Source organism: Salvelinus alpinus, chromosome 9, assembly GCF_045679555.1.
Source record: "Salvelinus alpinus chromosome 9, SLU_Salpinus.1, whole genome shotgun sequence".
NCBI lineage: Eukaryota > Metazoa > Chordata > Actinopteri > Salmoniformes > Salmonidae > Salvelinus > Salvelinus alpinus.
Window position 1 is genome coordinate 38,241,614 of NC_092094.1, and position 23,930 is coordinate 38,265,543.

The 23,930-nt window shown below is 44.8% G+C and overlaps 1 protein-coding gene across 1 annotated transcript in view; it reads left to right on the forward strand.

Moving 5' to 3' along the window:
• Positions 1-672: 672 nt before the first annotated feature.
• Positions 673-23,930, forward strand: part of sf3b3 (splicing factor 3b, subunit 3) — a 39,148-nt gene continuing 15,890 nt past the window's right edge. The window contains exons 1-20 of the mRNA XM_071416999.1: positions 673-808; positions 1,386-1,512; positions 1,609-1,764; positions 7,109-7,279; positions 7,484-7,656; positions 7,983-8,124; positions 13,092-13,204; positions 13,369-13,506; positions 13,755-13,858; positions 13,957-14,122; positions 15,157-15,252; positions 15,660-15,732; positions 17,917-18,068; positions 18,345-18,500; positions 18,657-18,812; positions 19,124-19,267; positions 21,206-21,328; positions 21,437-21,591; positions 22,419-22,593; positions 23,042-23,247. Of these exons, the coding sequence (XP_071273100.1) occupies positions 1,443-1,512; positions 1,609-1,764; positions 7,109-7,279; positions 7,484-7,656; positions 7,983-8,124; positions 13,092-13,204; positions 13,369-13,506; positions 13,755-13,858; positions 13,957-14,122; positions 15,157-15,252; positions 15,660-15,732; positions 17,917-18,068; positions 18,345-18,500; positions 18,657-18,812; positions 19,124-19,267; positions 21,206-21,328; positions 21,437-21,591; positions 22,419-22,593; positions 23,042-23,247 (2,669 nt within the window). The 5' untranslated portion in view covers positions 673-808; positions 1,386-1,442. The remainder of the gene's footprint in view (positions 809-1,385; positions 1,513-1,608; positions 1,765-7,108; positions 7,280-7,483; positions 7,657-7,982; positions 8,125-13,091; positions 13,205-13,368; positions 13,507-13,754; positions 13,859-13,956; positions 14,123-15,156; positions 15,253-15,659; positions 15,733-17,916; positions 18,069-18,344; positions 18,501-18,656; positions 18,813-19,123; positions 19,268-21,205; positions 21,329-21,436; positions 21,592-22,418; positions 22,594-23,041; positions 23,248-23,930) is intronic.

The following is a 23,930-nucleotide window of genomic DNA, read 5'->3' on the forward strand; positions in this document are numbered from 1 at the left end:
ACAACATTTGAGAGTGCGCTGACCCTGGTGCTAGAGGGGGTACGCAGCAGGAGGTTGAATGTTTGAAGGGGTATGGGACTTATAAAAAATTTGGGAACCACTGCTGTAGGGGCTCTTTATTATGCACATGAACTGATCCCAAAAATGTATATGCTGCTAGACATATTTCAGTTCAGAATCTTTACATCATGTCGTTTTTGTGAGCTATAGTGACTTTATTCTAACACGTTGTGGATGCTTTTTGGGGGACATCTCTCTCAATTAAATTAAATCCAAAGAGCTTTATTGGCATGGGAAACATGTTTACATTGTCAAAGCAAGTGAAATATACAATAAACAAAAGGGAAATAAACAATAAAAAGTGAACAATCAGAAATGATCTCTCTCTGAGTCTGCAGTCTACACTGACTGACGACTACCTGCACGGCTGCACCTGCACCTTTTGTCCAACCTAAGCAACGCATGGGCATTGTCGCCACCTATTGGAATAGCTCGTCAACTGTAATTCATTGCGCCTTTTCATTATATTTTTATGATAATTTCAAGACAAGTAGAATGTAGATTTTCCATTTGAGATAAATCAAATATAACTTCTATGGCGTAACCGCTTTGAGTTTCGTGTTATTCCCATATAATTGTGTAGCTAGGTCTCAGGCACATTGTGGACCGATTTTTGATGACGTCGCAGATCGTGAAGAGGACCCACGATCGACAGGAAAGCGTTTGTCCGCAGAAGTATCAACAAATTGACGGTGTGACTGAAATTCATAATCTAGTTGATATCAGTTTCATCCTAACTGATACATCGGTAAATCATTTTCATACAATATCCGCACAATACAATATAGAAAACAAAATATATATCAATATTTTCTTTTTACGTCTTCCTCAATTTTGAAGATGGGCGCTTGTGGGTATACGGAGTGATTGAATGAAACAACTGCGAGTGCTAGGGTAGCTAACTCGAGCAAGCAAGCCTTGTTTTGCAAAGTTACATTGTCTATTTCGTTAAAATATTTTGTAATGGTGGGCTAACGTTACTGTTATTATTGCGGTTATGTTGGACCTGGCTGGTTGCAACAACGACCAATGGGTTTGTGTAGAATCAACTTTCCGCAGTTGGCTAGGCTGGGCTCTACGTAGTAGCTAACTAGATAGCTAGCTAACTAGTAGCGGCACCCGTGTCTTTGAAAGCGCCTTTGTATGTAGTCTATGTTGTCTAGCTAGCTATCATCAACTGAGTTGACAATGTTTTTGCTTGCGGATGTATAATGTGTCTGCAGTATCCTGTGCAATAGTTAACTAGTTACCGCACTAAGTTAGCTATGTTATAATACTGAAATGTTTGCTGTAATGCAAAAATGTACTCCTCCTTTCTTCCTCAGAACCTGGTGTTGCTGTGGCCTCTTTGACCAGCACCTGAAGGTAGAGAAACAGACACTATGTTTCTGTATAACCTGACCCTGCAGCGAGCCACTGGCATCACCCACGCCATCCATGGAAACTTCTCAGGTACATAACGTTCTTCTCTTGGGGTCTCTCATCCAGGTTACATGGATAATGTAACCTGTGATCTGGTATGGTTATCATTATTGTCTTGCCTTGCAGGAACCAAGATGCAGGAGATAGTTGTTTCCAGGGGGAAGATCATTGAGCTGCTGCGCCCAGATGCCAACACAGGGAAGGTTCACACCCTGCTTACCATGGAGGTGTTTGGCATCATTCGCTCCCTCATGGCCTTCAGGCTGACAGGAGGAACTAAAGGTGTGTGTTATGAGATGTATGTGTGTGCGTGTCAGCATATATGTGTGTCTGCATGTACACCTGAGATTCAGACCCCTTGACTTCCCACATTTTGTTACGTTACAGCATTATTCTAAAATTGATTAAATTGTTTTCCTCCTCAATCTACACACAGTACCCCATAATGACAAAGTGAAAACAGGTTTTTAGAAATGTTCGCTAATGTACTACAAATAATATACAAATGCCTTACTTGCATACTTATTCAGACCCTTTGCTATGAGACTTGAAATTGAGCTCAGGTGCATCCTGTTTTCATTGATCACCCTTGAGATGTTTCTAAAACTTGACTGGTCCACCTGTGGTAAATTCAATTGATTGGACATTATTTGGAAAGGCACACACCTGTCTATATAAGTTCCCACAGTTGACCGTGCATGTCAGAGGTCGAAGGAATTGTCGTAGAGCTCCGAGACAGGTTTGTGTCGAGGCACAGATCTGGGAAAGGGTACCAAAAAATGTCTGCAGCATTGAAGGTCCAAGAACACCGTGGCCTCCAAGTTGGATCCACCAAGACTCATCCTAGAGCTGGTCGCCTGGCCAAACTGAGCAATCGGGGGAGAAGGGCCTTGGTCAGGGAGTTGACCAAGAACCTGATGGTCACTCTGGCAGAGTTCTTCAGTGGAGATGGGAGACCCTTCCAGAAGAACAACCATCTCTGCAGCACTCCACCAATCAGGCCTTTATGGTAGCGTGGCCAGACGGAAGCCACTCCTCAGTAAAAAGCACATGACAGCCCGCTTCGAGTTTGTCAAAAGGCACCTAAAGACTCTCAGACCATGTGAAACAAGATTCTCTGGTCTGATGAAACCAAAATTGAACTCTGGCCTGAATGCCAAGCGTCACGTCTGAAGGAAACCTGGCACCACCCCCACGGGTGGCAGCATCATGTTGTGGGGATGTTTTTCAGCCGCAGGGACTGGGAGACTAGTCAGGATCGAGGTAAAGATGAATGGAGAAAAGTACAGAGAGATCCTTGATTAAAAACCTGCTCCAGAGTGCTCAGGACCACAGACTGGGGCGAAGGTTCACCTTCCAACAGGACAACAACCCTAAACACACAGCCAAGGCAATGCAGGCGTGGCTTCGGGACAAGTCTCTGAATGTCCTTGAGAGGCCCAGACTTGAACCCGATCAAACATCTCTGGAGAGACCTAAAAATAGCTGTGCAAGGACGCTCCTCATCCAACCTGACAGAGCTTGAGAGGATCTGCAGAGAAGAATGTGAGAAACTCCCCAAATACAGGTGTGCCAAGCTTGCAGCGTCATACCCAAGAAGACTCTGCTGTAATCGCTGCCAAAGGTGCTAAAACAAAGTACTGAGTAAAGTGTCTGAATACTTTTTTAAATGTGATTTTTTATTTTTAATACATTAGCAAAAATGTCTAAACCTGTTTTTGCTTCATCATTATGGGGTATTGTGTGTTTGAGGGGGGAAAACAATCAATTTTAGAATAAGGCGGGGCCTCCTGGGTTCGCGCCCAGGCTCTGTCGCAGCCGGCCGCGACCGGGAGGTCCGTGGGGCGACGCACAATTGGCTTAGCGTCGTCCGGGTTAGGGAGGGTTTGGCCGGTAGGGATATCCTTGTCTCATCGCGCTCCAGCGACTCCTGTGGCGGGCCGGGCGCAGTGCGCGCTAACTGAGGGGGGCGGGTGCACGGTGTTTCCTCCGACACATTGGTGCGGCTGGCTTCCGGGTTGGAGGCGCGCTGTGTTAAGAAGCAGTGCGGCTTGGTTGGGTTGTGCTTCGGAGGACGCATGACTTTCGACCTTCGTCTCTCCCGAGCCCGTACGGGAGTTGTAGCGATGAGACAAGATAGTAATTACTAGCGATTGGATACCACGAAAATTGGGGAGAAAAGGGGATAAAATTTAATTTAAAAAAAATAATAATTTTAGAATAAGGCTGTAACGTAACAAAATTTGGAGAAAGTCTCTGAATACTTTCCGAATACACTGTATATAATGATTGTGACTGAGTTCCATCTCAAAAGTAGTTTGAATAGCCTAAAATCAGAAGGTAGCCAGGGGGCTAATAATGAGAGAGTACAAACAACAATAGCCTACAGATAAATCTAAGGAAAATCCCTCCATGCAAGGTTGAATAGCAAATTGCCAATAACCTATCCTCCTACTAGGCCTATCAAAAGCTTTAAGACAAGTTTATGGTCTAATGCCGCCGTTATCGCAATATCAAATCATTTCTGGGTAATAAGGAAGTACCTTACTGTGATAGTTTTCAATGAAAATGGTTTAAAAAAATAAAGCTTCTTAGCAAAGAGCAATTGGTAATCGGTGTCGTCAACATGTTAATTACAGGGGCCTCCCGGGTGGCGCAGTGGTCTAGGGCACTGCATCGCAGCGCTAGCTGCGCCACCAGAGTCTCTGGGTTCGCGCCCAGGCTCTGTCGCAGCCGGCCGCGACCGGGAGGTCCGTGGGGCAACGCACAATTTGCATAGCGTCGTCCGGGTTAGGGAGGGTTTGGCCGGTAGGGATATCCTTGTCTCAACGCGCTCCAGCGACTCCTGTGGCGGACCGGGCGCTGTGCGCGCTAACAAAGGGGGCCAGGTACACGGTGTTTCCTCCGACACATTGGTGCGGCTGGCTTCCGGGTTGGAGGCGCGCTGTGTTAAGAAGCAGTGCGGCTTGGTTGGGTTGTGCTTCGGAGGACGCATGGCTTTCGACCTTCGTCTCTCGAAGGCTACAACTCGAGCCCGTACGGGAGTTGTAGCGATGAGACAAGATAGTAATTACTAGCGATTGGATACCACGAAAATTGGGGAGAAAATGTGATTTAAAAAAACATGTTCATTACACGGTTCATAAGCAGTTCATAATATGGTCATAACACTGTCATGACCAATATTTTCACCTGAAGTTTCCATTCGTTAAAGTTTCTCAAGTCCCTTGTTTTTGTTGTAATGAATTCTTCAGTCATGTTTTTTTTCAGTATATTTTTTTTATAACTTGTAGAAAATACACTTTAAAACACTGTCATGAAGCATTATGATCATTCTGTGTCACTTTACTTGGATTAAGAAAATACACTTTGACACTCAAGACACACTATGACCACCATAATCATATACGGAAGATAGGCCTATCACATTTAACATTTAACATTTAAGTCATTTAGCAGACGCTCTTATCCAGAGCGACTTACAAATTGGAAAGTTCATACATATTCATCCTGGTCCCCCCGTGGGGAATGAACCCACAACCCTGGCGTTGCAAGCGCCATGCTCTACCAACTGAGCCACACGGGACCGTAACGGGATTGTATCACGTACAATCCCTTATATCAGTCAAAAAGAGGGTGTTTTGTCCTGCAATCTGCTCCTGCATTCATCCCTGTCATCAGCAACAGGGCACTGGGGTAGGTGCATGTCTGACATCAATGTGTGTGCAATTACAATGAGCATTTAACATGCTCAATAAATAAAACAGTGTGTGGTAGGTTTTGACACTCTTATGTAGGTGTCATAACCAGCCATAAAATCAAGCAATATATACATCAGGTGTAAATATACTGTGTGTCATGACAGTGTTATGGTCATATTATAACATGACGCTGGTGTTAACTTCTCTAGGGGGTGTGGGACAGTAGCGTCCCACCTGGCCAACATCTGGTGAAATTGCAGAGCGCCAAATACAAATAAAATTACTATAAATATTTAACTTTCATGAAATCACAAGTGTAGTACATCAAAATAAAGCTTAGCTTGTTGTTAATCCAGCCGCCGTGTCAGATTTCAAAAAGGCTGTACGGCAAAAGCAAACCATGCGATTATCTGACCGCTCAGCACACAAAACATTACATACAGTTACCGGCCAAGTAGATTAGTCACGAAAGTCAGAAATAGCAATAAAATGAAACACTTACCTTTGATCTTCGTATGGTTGCACTCACAAGACTCCCAGTTACACAATAATGTTTGTTTTGTTTGATAAAGTCCCTCTTTTATATCCAAAAACCTCAATTTTGTTGGCGCGTTTTGTTCAGTAATCCAATAGTTCAAATGCGGTCACAACGGGCAGACAAATTCCAAATAGTGTCCTTAAAGTTTGTAGAAACATGTCAAACGATGTTTATAATCAATCCTCAGGTTGTTTTTAGCCTAAATAATCGATAATATTTCAACCGGACAATAGCGTCGTCAATATAAAAGAAAAACAAGAAAAAAGCGCTCTGGGGACATCCCACTATCCACTCATTCAATGTTGTCATTCTCCCTAACATTTCCGAAAACTTAATCGGCCCTAATTAATCGGCCATTATTTTAACAGTTTTAGAAACTTTGGGGTGTTTGCTATCCAAATCTACTAATTATATGCATATCCTAGCTTCTGGGCCTGAGTAGCAGGCAGTTTACTTTGGGCACGCTTTTCATCTGGAGGTGAAAATAGTGCCCCCTACTAGAGGTCGACCGATTATGATTTTTCAACGCCGATACAGATTATTGGGGGACCAAAAAAGCCGATAACGATTAATCGGACGATTTTATTTATTTATATATATAATTTATTTTATTATTACCCTAGTGAGGTTAAGTAAAGTGTTATTGAGCAATTCCTCAAGCAAGACTTTTGCCAGGACTGTCTGGGAGTGGTCTGAGTGGGGAGGGGAAAACTGTTTTTGGCAGAGAGGTATGGAACTCTTTCTTATTGGTCTATTAACTATGCTGAACAAAAATATAAACGCAACATGTAAAATGGTCTGAAATAAAATAAATGCTCCATATGCACAACGTTTATTTCTCAATGTTGTGCACAAATTTGTTTACATCCCTGTTAGTGAGCATTTCTCCTTTGCCAAGATAATCCATTCACCTGGTTAAAAGATCATTATGCCGGCGCTGGGGACAAACATGACAACAGCCCCATGTCGCAAGGATCTGTACACAATTCCTGGAAGCTGAAATTGTCCCAGTTCACACAGATACAAACCTGCTCCATGCTGAAGCTCTTCCACCAGAAAGGATATTTGAAAAGATGAGCCTGCACTTAGCCTCTGCCCAGACTTTCAACAACATTGTCTTTCGTCATGATTCATCCAGTTGTAGCAATACATTTTCCTGCTATAGCCCAATGGTCGTTTTAGCCGGTTTAAAATTATTATAATATATTTTTGGGGGGGGCCAATAGTAGGCGATAACATCGTATATCGCAGTGTTTTATGGATACATAATCACGATAGGCCCAATGTTGACATCGCCCAATCCTAGTGTGAAGTAGATGCAAGTTTTCTGTGTGTGGTTGAACAGCTCTTATTTTAAATTTGAGACATTTGTGCTTTTGATCCCCAGACTATATTGTGGTGGGCAGTGACTCAGGCCGCATCGTGATCCTTGAGTACCACCCCTCCAAGAACATGTTCGAGAAGATCCACCAGGAGACCTTTGGCAAGAGTGGATGTCGTCGCATCGTCCCTGGACAGTTCCTCGCCGTCGACCCCAAGGGCAGAGCAGTCATGATAGGTAAAGAGCTCAGAGAACTGAGAGATATGATGTTGTGGAGAGAGTTGGTAATGGTTTGAAAATTGAACAAAATTTCAAGTTGACAAATCCTTGGCTTGATGAGAGAATCCCCTGTTGCAATGGACATGTTTTTTGTCTGTTGTAGTTTGCTAATTACCTCTGTGTTTCCAGGTGTTGTAGTTTACTAATTACCTCTGTTTTCAGGTGCCATTGAGAAGCAGAAGCTGGTGTACATCCTGAACAGAGATGCAGCAGCGCGTCTCACCATCTCCTCTCCCCTGGAGGCTCACAAGGCCAACACACTGGTCTACCATGTGGTAGGAGTTGATGTGGGCTTTGAAAACCCCATGTTCGCCTGTCTGGAGATGGACTATGAGGTGAGAGCCTAGCACTGGCCGCTATGATTTGTGAATTTGCTCATGCGCTCTTGTTACGTACTAAAGAAACTTACCTAATCTATGTTTACACACAGGCTCCGATGTGCTTCTGTTTTATTCTCTATACACCCAAGTGCTGTTGAAATGATGAGTCTTCATGTCTCTTCTCTGACAAACCACTGTAGGGAGCTTAAACACTTCTGATTCCAACATAATCCCACTGTTGTAGCTCCTTTGCTACTAAAGATGTTCTGTAAATTCTCATCCTGTCCTCTTCATTTCCACTGACCCACGGTGTGTGGCCTATGACCTCTCCCTCCTTCCAGGAAGCTGACAATGACCCCACTGGCGAGGCTGCAGCCAACACACAGCAAACCCTGACCTTCTATGAGCTGGACCTGGGTCTGAACCACGTTGTGCGCAAGTACAGCGAGGCCCTGGAGGAGCACGGCAACTTCCTCATTACAGGTAGCTACACTGAACAATAATGTAAACGCAACATGCAGCATTTTTTTTTTACCAAGTTACAGTTCATATGTGACCGACCAGCTCGATTTGGTCCTATATAGCGGGGGGGGGGGAAATTACATTGGATATAAGAGACTCGGTCCTCGAAAATAGTATATCACACACTACAGTTGAGGAACAAGGGAAAGTAATCCTGGTTTGAAAGTTGATTAACTTGTAACCTCACTTTTGATAAAATGACCCTTGAATGTTTTGGTACACCTACTGGGGGGCTCTTTGTCTACACCTATTCAGTATCGTTCACACCCTCTAAAGCCTTAGCCCCACCCATCTCTTTAAGGATTCACATATGAGGCCGTGTACTAAACAACCAAAGATTTCAAAACTAAAGGCTGGTTTATACTACAGGTGTGTTTGTAAATTTGATCTGGAGTGCCAGAGTGTGCTCAGGGTGGGCTCTAGGCGTTCATAAACTCAGAGCGTTGTCAGTTTATCAGTTTGTAAATTCAGAGCGTTTCGCTCTCCCGAGTGTTCAGAGCGCACACTGGACGCTCTGGCCGAGGAGTAGGGTTGATCTGAGCATTCTGACCAGTCAAGAACCCAAGCTAACTGGCTAATATTGGCAAGTTTGCTAGCTACTTCCAGACAAAACTCTCTAGAAAGGCAGGAACCTAGGAAGAAACCTAGAGAGGAACCAGGCTCTGAGGGGTGGCCAGTCTTCTTCTGGCTGTGTCGGGAGGAGATTATAACAGTACATGGCCAAGATGTTCATAGATGACCAGCAGGGTCAAATAATAGTCCTGAGGCATGGTTTTAGAGCTGAGAGAGAGCTTAAATTCACACAGGACAGGAGAAAAATTCCAGATATAACAGATTGACCCTAGCCCCCCAACACAAACTACTGCAGCATAATTACAGGAGGCGTCGGGAGACACTGTGACTCCGTCCGACTATAACCCCGGACAGGGCCAACCAGGCAGGATATAACCCTAACTACTTTGCCAAAGCACAGCCCCCACACCACTAGAGGGATATCTTCAACCACCAACTTACTACCCTGAGACAAGGCTGAGTATACCCCACGAAGATCTCCCCCACTGCATGAACCCGAATGGGGTGCCAATCCGGACAGGAAGATCACGTCAGTGACTCAACCCACTCAAGTGACGCACCCTTCCTAGGGACGGCATGGAAGAGCACCCGTAAGCCAGTGACTCAGCCCCCATAATAGGGTTAGAGGCAGAGAATCCCAGTGGAGAGAGGGGAACCGGCCAGGCAGAGACAGCAAGGGCGGTTCGTTGCTCCAGAGCCTTTCCGTTCACCTTCACACTCCTGGACCAGACTACACAGTCTTCAGTAAAGACTTAAAAGTTGAGACCGAGTCTGCGTCTCTCACATGGGTAGGCAGACCATTCCATAAAAATGGAGATCTATAGGAGAAAGCCCTGCCTCCAGCGGTTCGTCTTGTCTGACCTCAGATAATTATCTGGTTTTCATTCTTTTGTCCATGCTCATTGCGGTACACACAGTAACACAAAACAGGAGAATGAGTCATTTTCTCTATTCAACCTGGTTGAATATGTGATTTTTATACTGCATGCACCTTCAACTCACAACAGGTGAGTTCAATTCCAAAGTAAATGATAATCACCTGCTTGAAATCTAACTACTTCTAGACGGTGCCAATAATATTGTCTGGGCCATTTTAGGATTTCTTTGTGGAATTAGCTCAGATTTAGTAAATTATTCAGATTGGTTTGTTTTGTACAACTGCATACCGAAGACATACATATGTGGATACCAAAATATGTTTTCATTTCAACCGTTTTCTGGAAGAAATTGTGCATTATTTGAAAAAAGTGCAAGGGTTCATTATTTTTGGCCATGACTGTATATAATAATTAAAGTAAAATAACAACAGCAAGACTATATACAGGGGGTACCGGTACAGAGTCAATGTGCAGGGGCACAGGTTAGTTAAGGTAATATGTACATGTAGGGCTCCTACATGGTCTAAGGCACTGCATCTCAGTGCTAGAGGTATCACTACAGACACCCTGGTTTGATTGCAGGCTGTATCACAACTGACTGAGATTGGGAGTCCCTTAGGGCGGCGCACAATTGGCCCAGCCTCGTCTGGGTTTGGCCGTCATTGTAAATAAGAATTTGTTCTTAACTGACTTGCCTAGTTAAGTATAATGTAGGTAGAGTTAAAGTGACTATGCATAGATAATAAACAGAAGCAGCAGCGTGAAAGAGGGGGGGGGGGGGGCAATGCAAATAGTCTGGGTAGCCATTTGATTAGCTCTTCAGGAGTCTTATGTCTTGGGGGTAGAAGCTGTTAAGAAACCTTTGGACCTAGACGTGGCGCTCCGGTACAGCTTGCCGTGTGGTAGCAGAGAGAACAGTCTATGACTAGGGAGGCTGGTGTCTTTGACAATTTTTAGGGCCTTCCTTTGACACCGCCTGGTATAGAGGTCCTGGATGGCAGGAAGCTTGGCCCCAGTGATGTACTGGGCCCTACGCACTACCCTCTGTAGTGCCTACTAGCAGTTGCTATACCAGGCAGTGATGCAACCAGTCAGGATGCTCTCGATGGTGCAGCTGTAGAACTTATTGAGGATCTGAGGACCCATGCCAAATCTTTTCAGTCTCCTGAGGGGAAATAGGCTTTGTCGTGCCCTCAGCAATAGGTCAGTTATTCTGCGCTTTGGCACACTCGGAGGTGAGTGCTCTGAAATCGTATTAGATAGCCAGAGCGAATTGACCAGCTACGTCTATCGACAGTTGTCGCAGTGACATGAACATTCTATTGAAATGCATACTTGCATAGTGTTTAGACATGTAGCTAGCTAGCTAAACAATGAACCATAATCCCAACTCATAACGTTACTACCCTGCAAGAATCTGCAGGGAGCTAACCAACCAGGTTCAATGTTAGCTAGCTAACATTAGGCTATAACTAACAATGCAACTATAACTAACAACGGCTCTGAGATACAAGTGATATTACTACTCGGATCATACATGTAAAGTTAGCGAGCCGGCCAGCTAACGCTAGCTAGCTAACAGTACACTAACTTGACATGAAAACAACCTTCTGACTAAATTAGAAACGTATAATATCTGAAAATGTAGCTAGCTAGACTCTTACCTGTATACATGGATGGACACTTCTCCCTCTGTGTCACGGATTCCATGGTTGCCCTTAGTTTGAAGATGTAATCCGGAGAAAGGTGTTTTATACAACCGAATTCTGGGTGTTCTCTTTTCGACTTTGCAATCAAATGCCAGAATTTTCTCCATCTCCTTAGCTATCATACTCTAATTCCACTGATTTCAATACTCGGTCCAATAGAACGTGTAGTTCTACTACGTGATATCTTTAAAAAAAATCCTTGTTAGAAAGGATTACATACACATACTGACCAGCTCATGTTATAGACAGAAGCATGCTACATGGCAGACCAATCCATAATCATCTCTCGGCATGTCCAGTCCATTCATTATCTCAGCCAATCATGGCTAGCGGGAAGGTTGCTGCTCTTCCATGGCTAAACCAACTTGGCTCGTAATTTAACATTTGTATTCCTATTTACAAATGACATACAAGTTTGTTATTAAGGCACATGAAAGTTCACATGTTCCAGAAGGCATTTCTGCCAAAAAACGCATTTGGATAAATAAAAAGTTTGTTTTCCTGTGAAGTAGTGTTGCGCGACATACACCTTGTTTCCTGAAACGAGTCGCATGTATAAGGAAATCAGTCAATTGAAATATATTAATTGGCTGTGCGAAGTTGCTGGATATTGGTGGGAACTGGAACACGCTGTCGTACACGTAAATCCAGAGCATCCCATACATGCTCAATGGGTGACATGTCTGAGTATGCAGGCCATGGAAAAACTGGGACATTTTCAGCATCCAGGAATTGTGTACAGATCCTTGCAACATGGGGCCGTGCATTATCATGAGGTGATGGCAGCGGCTAGATGGCACGACATTGGGCTTGAGGGTCTTGTCACGGTATATCTGTGCATTCAAATTGCCATCGATAAAATGCAATTGTGTTTGTTGTCCATAGCTTGTGCCTGCCCATACCATAACCCCACCGCCACCATGGGGCACTCTGTTCACAACTTTGACATCAGCAAACCGCTCGCCTACATGACGCCATACACACTGTCCTGCCTTGTGCCTGGTACAGTTGAAACCAGGATTCATCCGTGAAGAGCACACTTCTTCAGCGTGCCAGTGGCCGTTAAAGGTGAGCATTAGCCCACTGCAGTGGATTACGACTCCGAAAGAACCTGGTGAGGACGACGACCACGCAGATGAGCTTCCCTGAGACGGTTTCTATCAGCTGTCATGGTGGCTGGTCTCAGACGATCCCGCAGAGGAAGAAGCTGGATGTGGTGGTCCTGGGCTGGCGTAGTTACACGTGGTCTGCGGTTATGCGGCCCGTTGAACGTATACTGACAAATTCTGTACAACAGCTTTAGAGGCGACTTATGGTAGAGAAATGTACTTATGGTTGAGAAATGATCTGGCAACCGCTCTGGTGGACGTTCATGCAGTCAGAATGCCAATTGCACGCTCCCGCAACTTGAAACATCTGTGGCGTTGTGACAAAACTGCACATTTTAGTGGCCTTTAATTGTTCCCAGCATAAGGTGCACCTGTGTAATGATCGTGCTGTTTAATCAGCTTCTTGATATGCCACACCTGTCAGGTGGATGGATTATAATTTGTGCACAATTTCTGGGATCTTTTATTTCTGCTCATGAAACCTGGGACCAACACTTTAGATGTTGCATTTATATTTTTGTTCAGTGTACATTATTTCCAGTAGAGGGCAGTCAGAGCCAGGTTATGAGTTGTTTGCAGGCTGGATTATTTTTTTAAATGTTTTAATTTAGGTGTAAACCTATTGTGTGATTATTACCCTTTCCCCCTCTCTTTTCCAGTTCCTGGAGGCTCTGATGGGCCCAGTGGAGTACTCATCTGTTCAGAGAATTACATCACCTACAAAAACTTTGGGGACCAGCCTGACATTCGCTGTCCCATCCCACGCAGGAGGGTGAGTTTCTGTTATGTTTTATAAATGCGAAAACGGATTTCAAATAACTTGGCTAACAAGACATGGTCGTACATGTTAACAGTTTGAATGTTTGTGTGGATCACAGTTGATTTGATACCATCTGCACTGAACCCTCAATTCTTTTTTCTTTTGCCTGAACACAGAATGACCTGGATGACCCTGAGCGAGGCATGATCTTCGTCTGCTCAGCCACCCACAAGACCAAGTCCATGTTCTTCTTCCTGGCCCAGACGGAGCAGGGCGACATTTTCAAGGTCACCCTGGAGACAGATGAGGAGATGGTGAGGCCAGCAGGGTGCAGTCTGAGACAGGAACTGGGGGAGGGGGGGCAGAGGTGTTCATCTGATGTGTGGGAAATAGAACCATGCTGTTGAGGTGATGAGTCTTCATGTCTCTTCTCTGACAAAAACATGGAGAGAGCATAAACACCTCTGATCTCAGCATGCACACACACTAACTCGGGTCAGTGTTCACATGATGGGATATTCTGTGATTCCTTCTATTTCAAATAAACGTTTGTATCCCCCAGGTTACAGAGATCAGGATGAAGTACTTTGACACCATACCTGTAGCCACATCTATGTGCGTGCTGAAGACCGGCTTCTTATTTGTGTCCTCAGAGTTTGGTAACCAGTAAGTCATTCATTATACTGTAATACCTCACACATCCCATCTATGTCCATGCCTCTTGCTCTCTTGTGTTCATTGTCTTCTCTCTCTCTCTCTGCTAGTTACCTGTACCAGATAGCCCATCTGGGAGATGATGATGAAGAGCCAGAGTTCTCCTCTGCCATGCCCCTGGAGGAGGGAGATACCTTCTTCTTCCAGCCACGCCCCCTCAAGAACCTAGTGCTGGTGGATGAGCAGGAGAACCTCTCCCCCATCATGTCCTGCCAGGTGTGTGTGAATCTCTTTCTGTTGTATGTTTGTTGTGCGTGCAACGGTTTTAGCTTTTGATTCCCATGGATTGTGTAGTGGATGAACTTAGTGTGCCACACCTTTCCCTTTGTTCTACTGAACCAAATTGTAACATCTTTAGCTGGGGTAGGTGTGTTTTCCCACTATTTTTAGCACAATGAACCTGATTTTGACTTTACTTGAATGCGAGTTAGTTGGAGTACCAAGATTATATTCTTTTTTTCACATTTTTATAAGTAGGATTCACGTTAACCCCCTGTCCCCCCCCACACACACACACACACACACAGATTCTTCTGAAGTCTTTCGGCAAGGTTTGAGGAGAAGTTGTGCTGTTGAAGTGATGAGTTTCTCATGTCTCTTCTGACTAAATATTGTTAGGTTCTAATTATCAGAGTAAGAACTCAACAGACGCTATGAAAGCTTAGACCAAGTTTATTCTTCTCAAAGGATCGAACAGTTGACCCGACAAAGACATGATTAGAATAGTGGTGGTATATGTACCCCACTGTGGGTGGAGTCTCCTCCTTGCTAAACATTGCATCTTTTTTTGCTAGGCAGGAAACTAAGTGATTGGGGTAATAAACTGTTCCTTTTCCCTTAGTGACCTGTCCTCGACCCCCTTATCCACGCCTCTCCCCTTATCAGTACTGCCACGTGACCATTTTCCCTGCTCTCAGCCCCTCCCAAGCTTAATTGCACCCACCATAACCCTTCCTCCGACAGACAACTCCTGGTGTAAATCCTGGGCTACGGCACCCCTCATGTCTCTATTAGAACAAATAAATCATAATAGTTAAAGCTCACAAATCCAAACCTATCAATGGAGAGAGTTTAAACACCTCTGATCTCAGCGTTAGAACGTGACACAGACACCACATGTGAGACTACCTTGTTTACTTCTGGAGCTGTACTACTTGTTAAGTTCTGTCCTCTTAGAATACATACGGATCTCTTACTCACCACTGGCTCATTGTTCCACTCACCTCATCTGTTTCTCTCTCCCTGTGTAGATTGCTGATCTGGCTAATGAGGACACTCCTCAGCTGTATGTGGCCTGTGGCAGGGGACCCAAATCCACCCTCCGAGTCCTCAGACATGGGCTGGAGGTATGTGTACTGCAATTCCACCTCCCATCGCACATTCACATCCCAGAAAGTGCTCATGCACACATTCTCTCGGTGTGGCACATGCCACAGTATTATTTGAACAATGACAACATTTTAACAAAATCATGCGGATACTCACTCACATGCACACTGGAAACCAGAGTTGGGACAGAGTTTGGGTTTTAAGTTTCTGGCGCTGTTGCTTTTCTCACACACCAGTTAATGTTTGACGTGTTTAAGAAGCTGGATGAAATGATATACATGTCTTCTCTGACAAAGCACCAGAGAGAGAATGTGTGTATACCTCTGATCTCAGCAGATCTCAACCTGTTAATGCAGAGGTAACAGACTGGTAAATGCTTAGGTTAGATTACAATGAAAGTCTGATCAGTGATTGTTCCCTCCAGGTATCAGAGATGGCTGTGTCTGAGCTGCCCGGTAACCCCAATGCTGTGTGGACTGTGCGCCGACACATTGAAGGTGCTTGTTCTTTATTTTTAACTAGTTGCAAGTTATTCTCCCTTCTACCTCATTACAGTCCACTTCTGCAGTATTTGGTTGCAGTTATTGTGTAGGACATGGTTGTAAAGTGGCATTGTTTTAATCTTAATACTGTCAGGTCTCATGTTGTAGACTGGCATCAGAGTGCATTCTTGAAAAAAGTCACTCAGCCAGACTATTCCCAGAAGTCATGTGATTTCAGAGATTTTTCCTGACGTGGTATAGTGCAGTGGCCTAGTTCCACTGCAGCTGCCTGGTAGAGAGACCTGTTCAGGCGTGGCTTCACTTTCACTCTAGCATTCATCCATTACACAGAAGACTTGGCTCATCCAGCTGTTTAGCCTGCACAAGTCAGACATTGTAACTTCTACACACTGGGTTACAGACGTAGATTTCAAGATTGTGATGCCATACTCTAGGTTAGTGAAAAACCAAAATAAGGGTATGAGATTGATTGTAAATCATGTACCAGATTAGGGCACATTCCTCTGAAGTCTCATGGCAGGGTTTGTTGTGCTGTTGAAGTGATGAGTTTGTCATGTCTCTTCTCTGACAGAAATATCAATGGAGAGAGTTTAAAACACCTCTGATCTCAGCATTATACATACTTTGTGAATAAATAAACTCAGCAAAAAAAGAAATGTCCCTTTTTCAGGTCCCTGTCTTTCAAAGATAATTCGTAAAAATCAAAATAAGTTCACAGATCTTCATTGTAAAGGGTTTAAACACTGTTTCCCATGCTTGTTCAATGAACCATAAACAATTAATGAACATGCACCTGTGGAACGGTTGTTAAGACACTAACAGCTTACAGGCGTAGGCAATTAAGGTCACAGTTATGAAAACTTAGGACACTAAACAGGCCTTTCTACTGACTCTGAAAAACACCAAAGAAAGATGCACAGGGTCCCTGTTCATCTGCGTGAACGTGCCTTAGGCATGCTGCAAGGAGGCATGAGGACTGCAGATGTGGCCAGGGCAATATGTCCGTACTGTGAGACGCCTAAGACAGCGCTACAGGTAGACAGGACCGACAGGTGATCGTCCTCACAATGGCAGACCACATGTAACAACACCTGCACGGGATCGGTACACCCGAGCACCACACCTGCGGGACAGGTACAGGATGGCAACAACAATTTCCTGAGTTACACCAGGAACACACAATCCCACCATCAGTGCTCAGACTGTACGCAATAGGCTGAGAGAGGCTGGACTGAGGGCTTGTAAGCCTGTTGTAAGGCAGGTCCTCACTAGACATCACCGGCAACAACGTCGCCTATGGACACAAACCCACCGTTGCTGGACCAGACAGGACTGGCAAAAAGGGCTCTTCACTGACGAGTCGCGGTTTTGTCTCACCAGGGGTGATGGTCAGATTCACGTTTATCATCGAAGGAATGAGCGTTACACCAAGGCCTGTACTCTGGAGCGGGATCGATTTGGAGGTGGAGGGTCCGTCATGGTCTGGGGCGGTGAGTCACAGCATCATCGGACTGAGCTTGTTGTCATTGCAGGCAATCTCAACGCTGTGCGTTACAGGGAAGACATCCTCCTCCCTCATGTGGTACCCTTCCTGCAGGCTCATCCTGAATCAGCCATGCTGCTCGTTCTGTGCATGATTTCCTGCAAGACAGGAATGTCAGTGTTCTGCCATGGCCAGCGAAGAGCCCGGATCTCTACGTCTGGGACCTGTTGGATCGGAGGGTGAGGGCTGGGGCCATTCCCCCCCAGAAATGTCCGGGAACTTGCAGGTGCCTTGGTGTAAGAACTGGCAAATCTGGTGCAGTCCATGAGGAGGAGATGCACTGCAGTACTTAATGCAGCTGGTGGCCACACCAGATACTGCTTTTGATCCCCCCCCCTTTGTTCAGGGACACATTTAATTTCCGTTAGTCACATGTCTGTGGAACTTGTTCAGTTTGTCTCAGTTGTTGAATCTTGTTATGTTCATACAAATATTTACACATGTTAAGTTTGCCGAAAATAAACGCAGTTGACAGTGAGAGGCTGTTTCTTTTTTTGTTGAGTTTAAATGTAATTGATGATTGATGAATTGCTTCATGTATCAGATTAACACTAAACCATAGGTTTATTGAATAAAAGGAAGGGTCCAGAAGTCCCCTCAGTGTGAAACTCATTTAAACACCTCTCCTCCTCCAGATGAGTTTGACGCGTACATCATCGTTTCCTTCGTCAACGCCACCCTGGTTCTGTCTATCGGTGAGACCGTAGAGGAAGTGACAGACTCTGGCTTCCTGGGGACCACCCCCACCCTCTCCTGCTCTCTGCTGGGGGAGGATGCTCTGGTGCAGGTCAGTCACCCACACTACACACGCCTCTCAGAGTGGCCTGAACATGCACCTTATGTTCTGGAGGGAATACAATGCTAATGCTAGAAGTGAAGATGAAGGGAGTTGAAGTGCATGACAGATTTAATATGGCTGTTGAAGTGATGAGTCTTCATGTCTCTTCTCTGACATTACAATGGAGAGAGTGTAAACAACTCTGATCTCAGATACACAAACATTAGACACCCTGGCCAGGCCCCTTCCCCAGCCCTGTGTAAACTGAATAACCCTGTTGTACAGGTGTATCCTGATGGGATCCGTCACATCCGTGCTGATAAGCGTGTGAATGAGTGGAAGACTCCAGGGAAGAAGACCATTGTGCGCTGTGCAGTCAACCAGAGGCAGGTGGTCATCGCTCTGACCGGAGGAGAGCTGGTCTACTTTGAGATGGACCCTGTGAGTATACTTTCATCCCCTGGGTGTCTATTTTCTCAGACCCAGTTTCGTCTGCTTTTTGCAAATATCCAGAAGTCTCTCCTGCTCAGTGTAAAGGTTATATTTCTTCTGACAGTAAATGTTTATGATAACCTTCCCCTCTGTCTCTCCCCCCAGTCTGGACAGCTGAATGAGTACACAGAGAGGAAGGAGATGTCAGCTGACGTGGTGTGTATGAGCTTGGCCAATGTCCCCCCTGGTGAGCAGCGCTCCCGTTTCCTGGCGGTGGGGCTGGTGGACAACACCGTCCGCATCATCTCCCTGGACCCCTCGGTATGACTCTCACCGTACTCTGTGCAGCCCGTGCGATCTGTTTGTTTGTTTGTCTGTTTAGAATGGGTCTGATTCATACTGACTGCTCTGCGAGTTGGTAACAAGCACCAGATGTTCTTGGACAATTACAAGGAAACTCATCTAGAGCTCGTTTTCTCTGCTCACGTTTTTTCTTTTTGTTGCAATTCCAGCCAGGGTGAAAAAAACAAAGTTAACACGGTGCCATTGTGGATATTTGCCCTCTTTTTAACATGCGTTTATCTCAAAGCTGTGTTTGTAGCCACTAACCCCTCTGTGTGTTTGTGGTGTAGGACTGTCTCCAGCCCCTCAGTATGCAGGCCCTGCCAGCCCAGCCTGAGTCTCTGTGTATAGTGGAGATGGGAGGAGTGGAGAAGGAAGATGAGCTAGGAGTGAAGGGCACTGTCGGCTTTCTCTACCTCAACATCGGACTGCAGGTAAAATACGCTATGACCAAAAGCTTGACGAACATCTCATTCCAAAATCATGGGCATTAATATGGACTTGGTCGCCCTTTGCTGCTGTGACAGCCTCCACTCTTCCGAAAAGGCTTTCCACTAGATGTTGGAACATTGCTGTGTGGACTTGCTTCCATTCAGCCACCAGCGTTAGTGAGGTCAGGCACTGATATTGGGAGATTAGGCCTGGCTCGCAGTCATCGTTCCAATTCATCCCAAAGGTGTCCGATGGGGTTGAGGTCAGGGCTCTGTGCAGGCCAGTCCCGTTCTTCCACACCAATCTTGACAAACCATTTCTGTATGGACAATGCATGGGTGCATAGTCATGCTGAAACAGTAAAGGGTCTGTCAGAACAGAAATTACAAGGGTATGTTATAATGCTGTTATTGCATCAAATGGGTGTTTTATGTAACAGAATAAGGGGTTGTTAGAATGCTCATCTGTGTGTTCTACTGAGGATGGCCCTCTGGGAGATTTACGATGCCTTTGGGTAATACTGCATTCCAGAGCATGAGTTAATGTTTCTGTGCTGGGGTACCAGGGGGAGATGACTCTGGGGCCAGACCCTGGTCTCTACACAATGAGATACTGTCTGCTGTGAATTATAAGTATCTTTCATACTAATCTTAACCTTGTGACCCATTCCATTAATCTGTTTGTCATGTAGCCTGAAGGGGGTGAATCTTGGCTATAAAAGACCTTTGTGTTTTTGACTCGGGACTCTGAATTGATTCGTTGACCAGCCATTATTAACGTGGAGCACTCAATCGATTCACTTTATATGTGTGTATTGTATTGACCTGCTCCCTTATTAACAAGTGAGTAAAGATTTAGTTTAAGTATAACTCTGACTTATGTGATAAATTTGTCTCTCATTTGATAGTAAAGAAATTAACCACAAAGTTGGAAGCACAGAATCATCTAGAATGCTGTAGCGTTAAGATTTCCCTTCACTGGGACTAAGGGGCCTAGCCCAAACCATGAGAAACAGCCCCAGACCATTATTCCTCCTCCACCAAACTTTACAGTTGGCACTATGCATTCGGGCAGGTAGTGTTCTCCTTGCAAGATTCGTCCATTGGCCTGCCAGATGGTGAAGCGTGATACATCACTCCAGACAACGCGTTTCCACTGCTTCAGAGTCCAATGATGGCGAGCTTTACGACACTCCAGCCGACGCTTGGCATTGCGCATGGTAATCTTAGGATTGTGTGCGGCTGCTCGGCCATGGAAACCCATTTCATGAAGTTCCTGATTAACAGTTTTTGTGCTGATGTTGCATCAAGAGGCAGTTTGAAACTTAGTAGTGAGTGTTGCAACGGTCCTGTTTTGTGAGCCTGTGTGGCCTACAAGTCAGCGGCTGAGCGGTTGTTTGTCCTAGACGTTTCCACTTCACAATAACAGTACAGTTGTTCCCGGGGCATCTCTAGCAGGGCAGAAATTTCACAAACTGACTGGAAAGGTGGCATCCTATAACGTTGCCACGGTGAAAGTCACTGAGCTTTTCAGTAAGGCCATTCTACTGCCAATGTTTGTCTATGGAGATTGCATGGCTGTGTGCTCGACTTTATACACCTGTCTGCAACAGGTGTTGCCGAATCCATTAATTTGAAGGGGTGTCCACATACTTTTGTCTGTATATAGAGTGTATATGTCCTCTGTGTTGAGGAAGAGTTTGAGTAGAGGGATATTGTGGTGCTGTTGAAGTGATGAGTTTCCTCATGTCTCTTTTCTGACAAATAATGGAGAGAGTTTAAAACATCTCTGATCTCAGCATACAGTATATATATATACACACCTACACTATCTGTTACTGCCTGTTTACTTCTGCCACTGTATTACTTGATATTTTGTGCTCTGTTGGAATACATACTAGAGCTTTTATTTGTGACGTTAACATGTCTGTCTTTCCTCAGAATGGTGTGTTGCTCAGGACCGTGCTGGACCCAGTGACTGGAGACCTGTCTGATACTCGTACTCGGTACTTGGGGTCGCGACCTGTGAAGCTCTTCCGCGTCAGGATGCAGGGACAGGAAGCTGTAAGTGAAATCCTATTAGTTGCTATGTTTTTGCAGCTTTATGGAGCTGAAACATAACATTGAGGCTGTGTGTATTTGTATCCTCTCTGACATCTCCATCTCCTTCAGGTGTTGGCCATGTCTAGTCGCTCCTGGCTGAGTTATTCCTACCAGTCCCGATTCCATCTGACGCCCCTGTCCTATGAGACGCTGGAATATGCCTCTGGCTTTGCCTCTGAACAGTGTCCAGAGGGCATTGTGGCAATCTCCACCAACACCCTGAGGTACACACACACACAGAGAGAACTAAAGTAAACACATCTATACTGAGTGTACAAAACATTAGGAACACCTGCTCTTTCCATGACAAACTGACCAGGTGAAAGCTATGATCCCCTATTGATGTCACTTGTTAAATCCACTTCAATCAGTGTAGATGAAGGGGAGGAGACAGGTCAAAGAAGGATGTTTAAGCCTTGAGACAATTAAGACATGGATTGTGTATGTGTGTCATTCAAAGGGTGAATGGGCAAGACAAAATATTTAAGTGCCTTTGAATGGGTTATGGTAGTAGGTGCCAGGTGCACTGGTTTGTGTCAAATGGTTTACCTCCCAAAGGACATCCAGCCAACTTAACACAACTGTGGGAAGCATTGGAATCAACATCCCTGTGGAACGCTTTTGCCACCTTGTAGAGTCCAGACGAATTGAGGCTGTTCTGAGGGCAAAATTAGGGCAACTCAATATTAGGGAGGTATCTTTAATGTTTTGTGTGCACTCAGTATCTATTGAGGAAATGTCTTCATTGACAAGGCTTGAAAGTAGAGCAGTTATGCTGTTGAAGTGATGAGTCTTCATGTCTCTTCTCTGACAAACCAATGGAGAGAGTGTAAACATCTCTGATCTCAGCATATACACAGATCACATCTCATTTTCTCTCATTCACCCTCAACCATCCTCATTCTCAATTATAACGCTGATACTTAACTTATGAATTATGTCCCATTTACTTTTTGAAATGTTATTTCTGTTCCCATTATGGCTGAGTTGTGGCATGGCACACCTGTTACGTGGTACACATCTTCTGACACTGCTTTTGTCTCCCTCTTAGGATTCTGGCCTTGGAGAAGCTGGGTGCCGTGTTCAACCAGGTGGCCTTCCCCCTGCAGTACACACCTCGCAAGTTTGTCATTCACCCAGAGACAAACAACCTGATACTCATAGAAACTGATCACAATGCCTACACAGAGGCCACCAAGGCCCAGCGCAAGCAGCAGATGGCAGAGGTATGGTTCTGTTCTGACTGAGAGGGAGAGAGTGCTGAGGCTATGTGTTGTACACCCAGGCTGTGTAGATTGTGTGGGCTGATATTATGAAAGTGTAGATATAAGATAGGCAAAACTTCAATATAAATAATTTACAATTGTTTTTTATAGCACTTTTCTAAAACCCGAAGCGGATTAATTGAAGGCAGGGTTTGAGGCGAGGGGTGTTATGCTGTTGACATGATGAGTTTCTCATGTCTCTTCTCTGACAGAATAATGGAGAGAGCTTTAAACATCTCTGATCTCAGCATATATACAGAGATTACACACACAGTGTAGAGATTGACATGGGGAATTAGGCTAATACTTTGCTTCAATTTATGTCGATATCTCTCACCCCCTCCCTACTTTTCTTTCTCTCTGTTTGTAACTGACGCTGACACCACTTCTGTGTTGTTCCCTTCTATAGGAGATGGTTGAGGCAGCTGGTGAGGATGAGAGGGAGCTGGCAGCAGAGATGGCTGCTGCCTTCCTCAATGAGAACCTGCCAGAGGCCATCTTTGGGGCGCCCAAGGCCGGGTCTGGCCAGTGGGCCTCTCTGGTGCGTCTGATCAACCCCATCCAGGGAACCACTCTGGACCTTGTCCAACTGGAGCAGAATGAGGCTGCCTTCAGGTGAGGACAGGATGGATGAGTGGAAAAGAGCTCCCCAGCTTGTAGTTCAAAAAAAAAAAACGAAATGGATGAATTCTGTTTCGTTCAGCCATTCCTATGGGAGAAAAAATTGGGTTTTGGGAGAAACGCCAAAATAAGGTCAGATCTTATATGTTTTGTTCTATGAGATAATGTTATGGCCCTATAAAATCCGCGCTGCAAAAAAAACACAGAATCACAGAATCCTGACATTTAAATGGAATTCAACAACATACATTTGTTATTGAAGTTAATAGGAAATCAATTTAGGAGAAAATGTATTAATTAGCCCAAGTTAAACATAAGACGTGAACAAAATGCATCATGAACCATATACGAGTAAAGTCAAATTGTCAACAATTTTTTTTATTTGCAACATCTGTGATGGATGCAGTCAAATAATTTGTTTGTTTGATGTGGTGGGATCTTTTGTGTTAAAAAAAAATAATAATGTGGGAAATGGCAGTGGACACTCCTTTATGTGCAAATATTGATGTGATAACCATATCAAAGCACATTTGGAGTCATGCGATGATATGTTGTGTGGTCCTCCCACTACCACTCGGGAAACCATGCAGTTTATTAGGCTACAAATGAATTAAGTTATGATGAACTTTACAGGGTGGTGAAAGTGCACAGTGTCGAGCTTGATGCTTCTTTCCCAA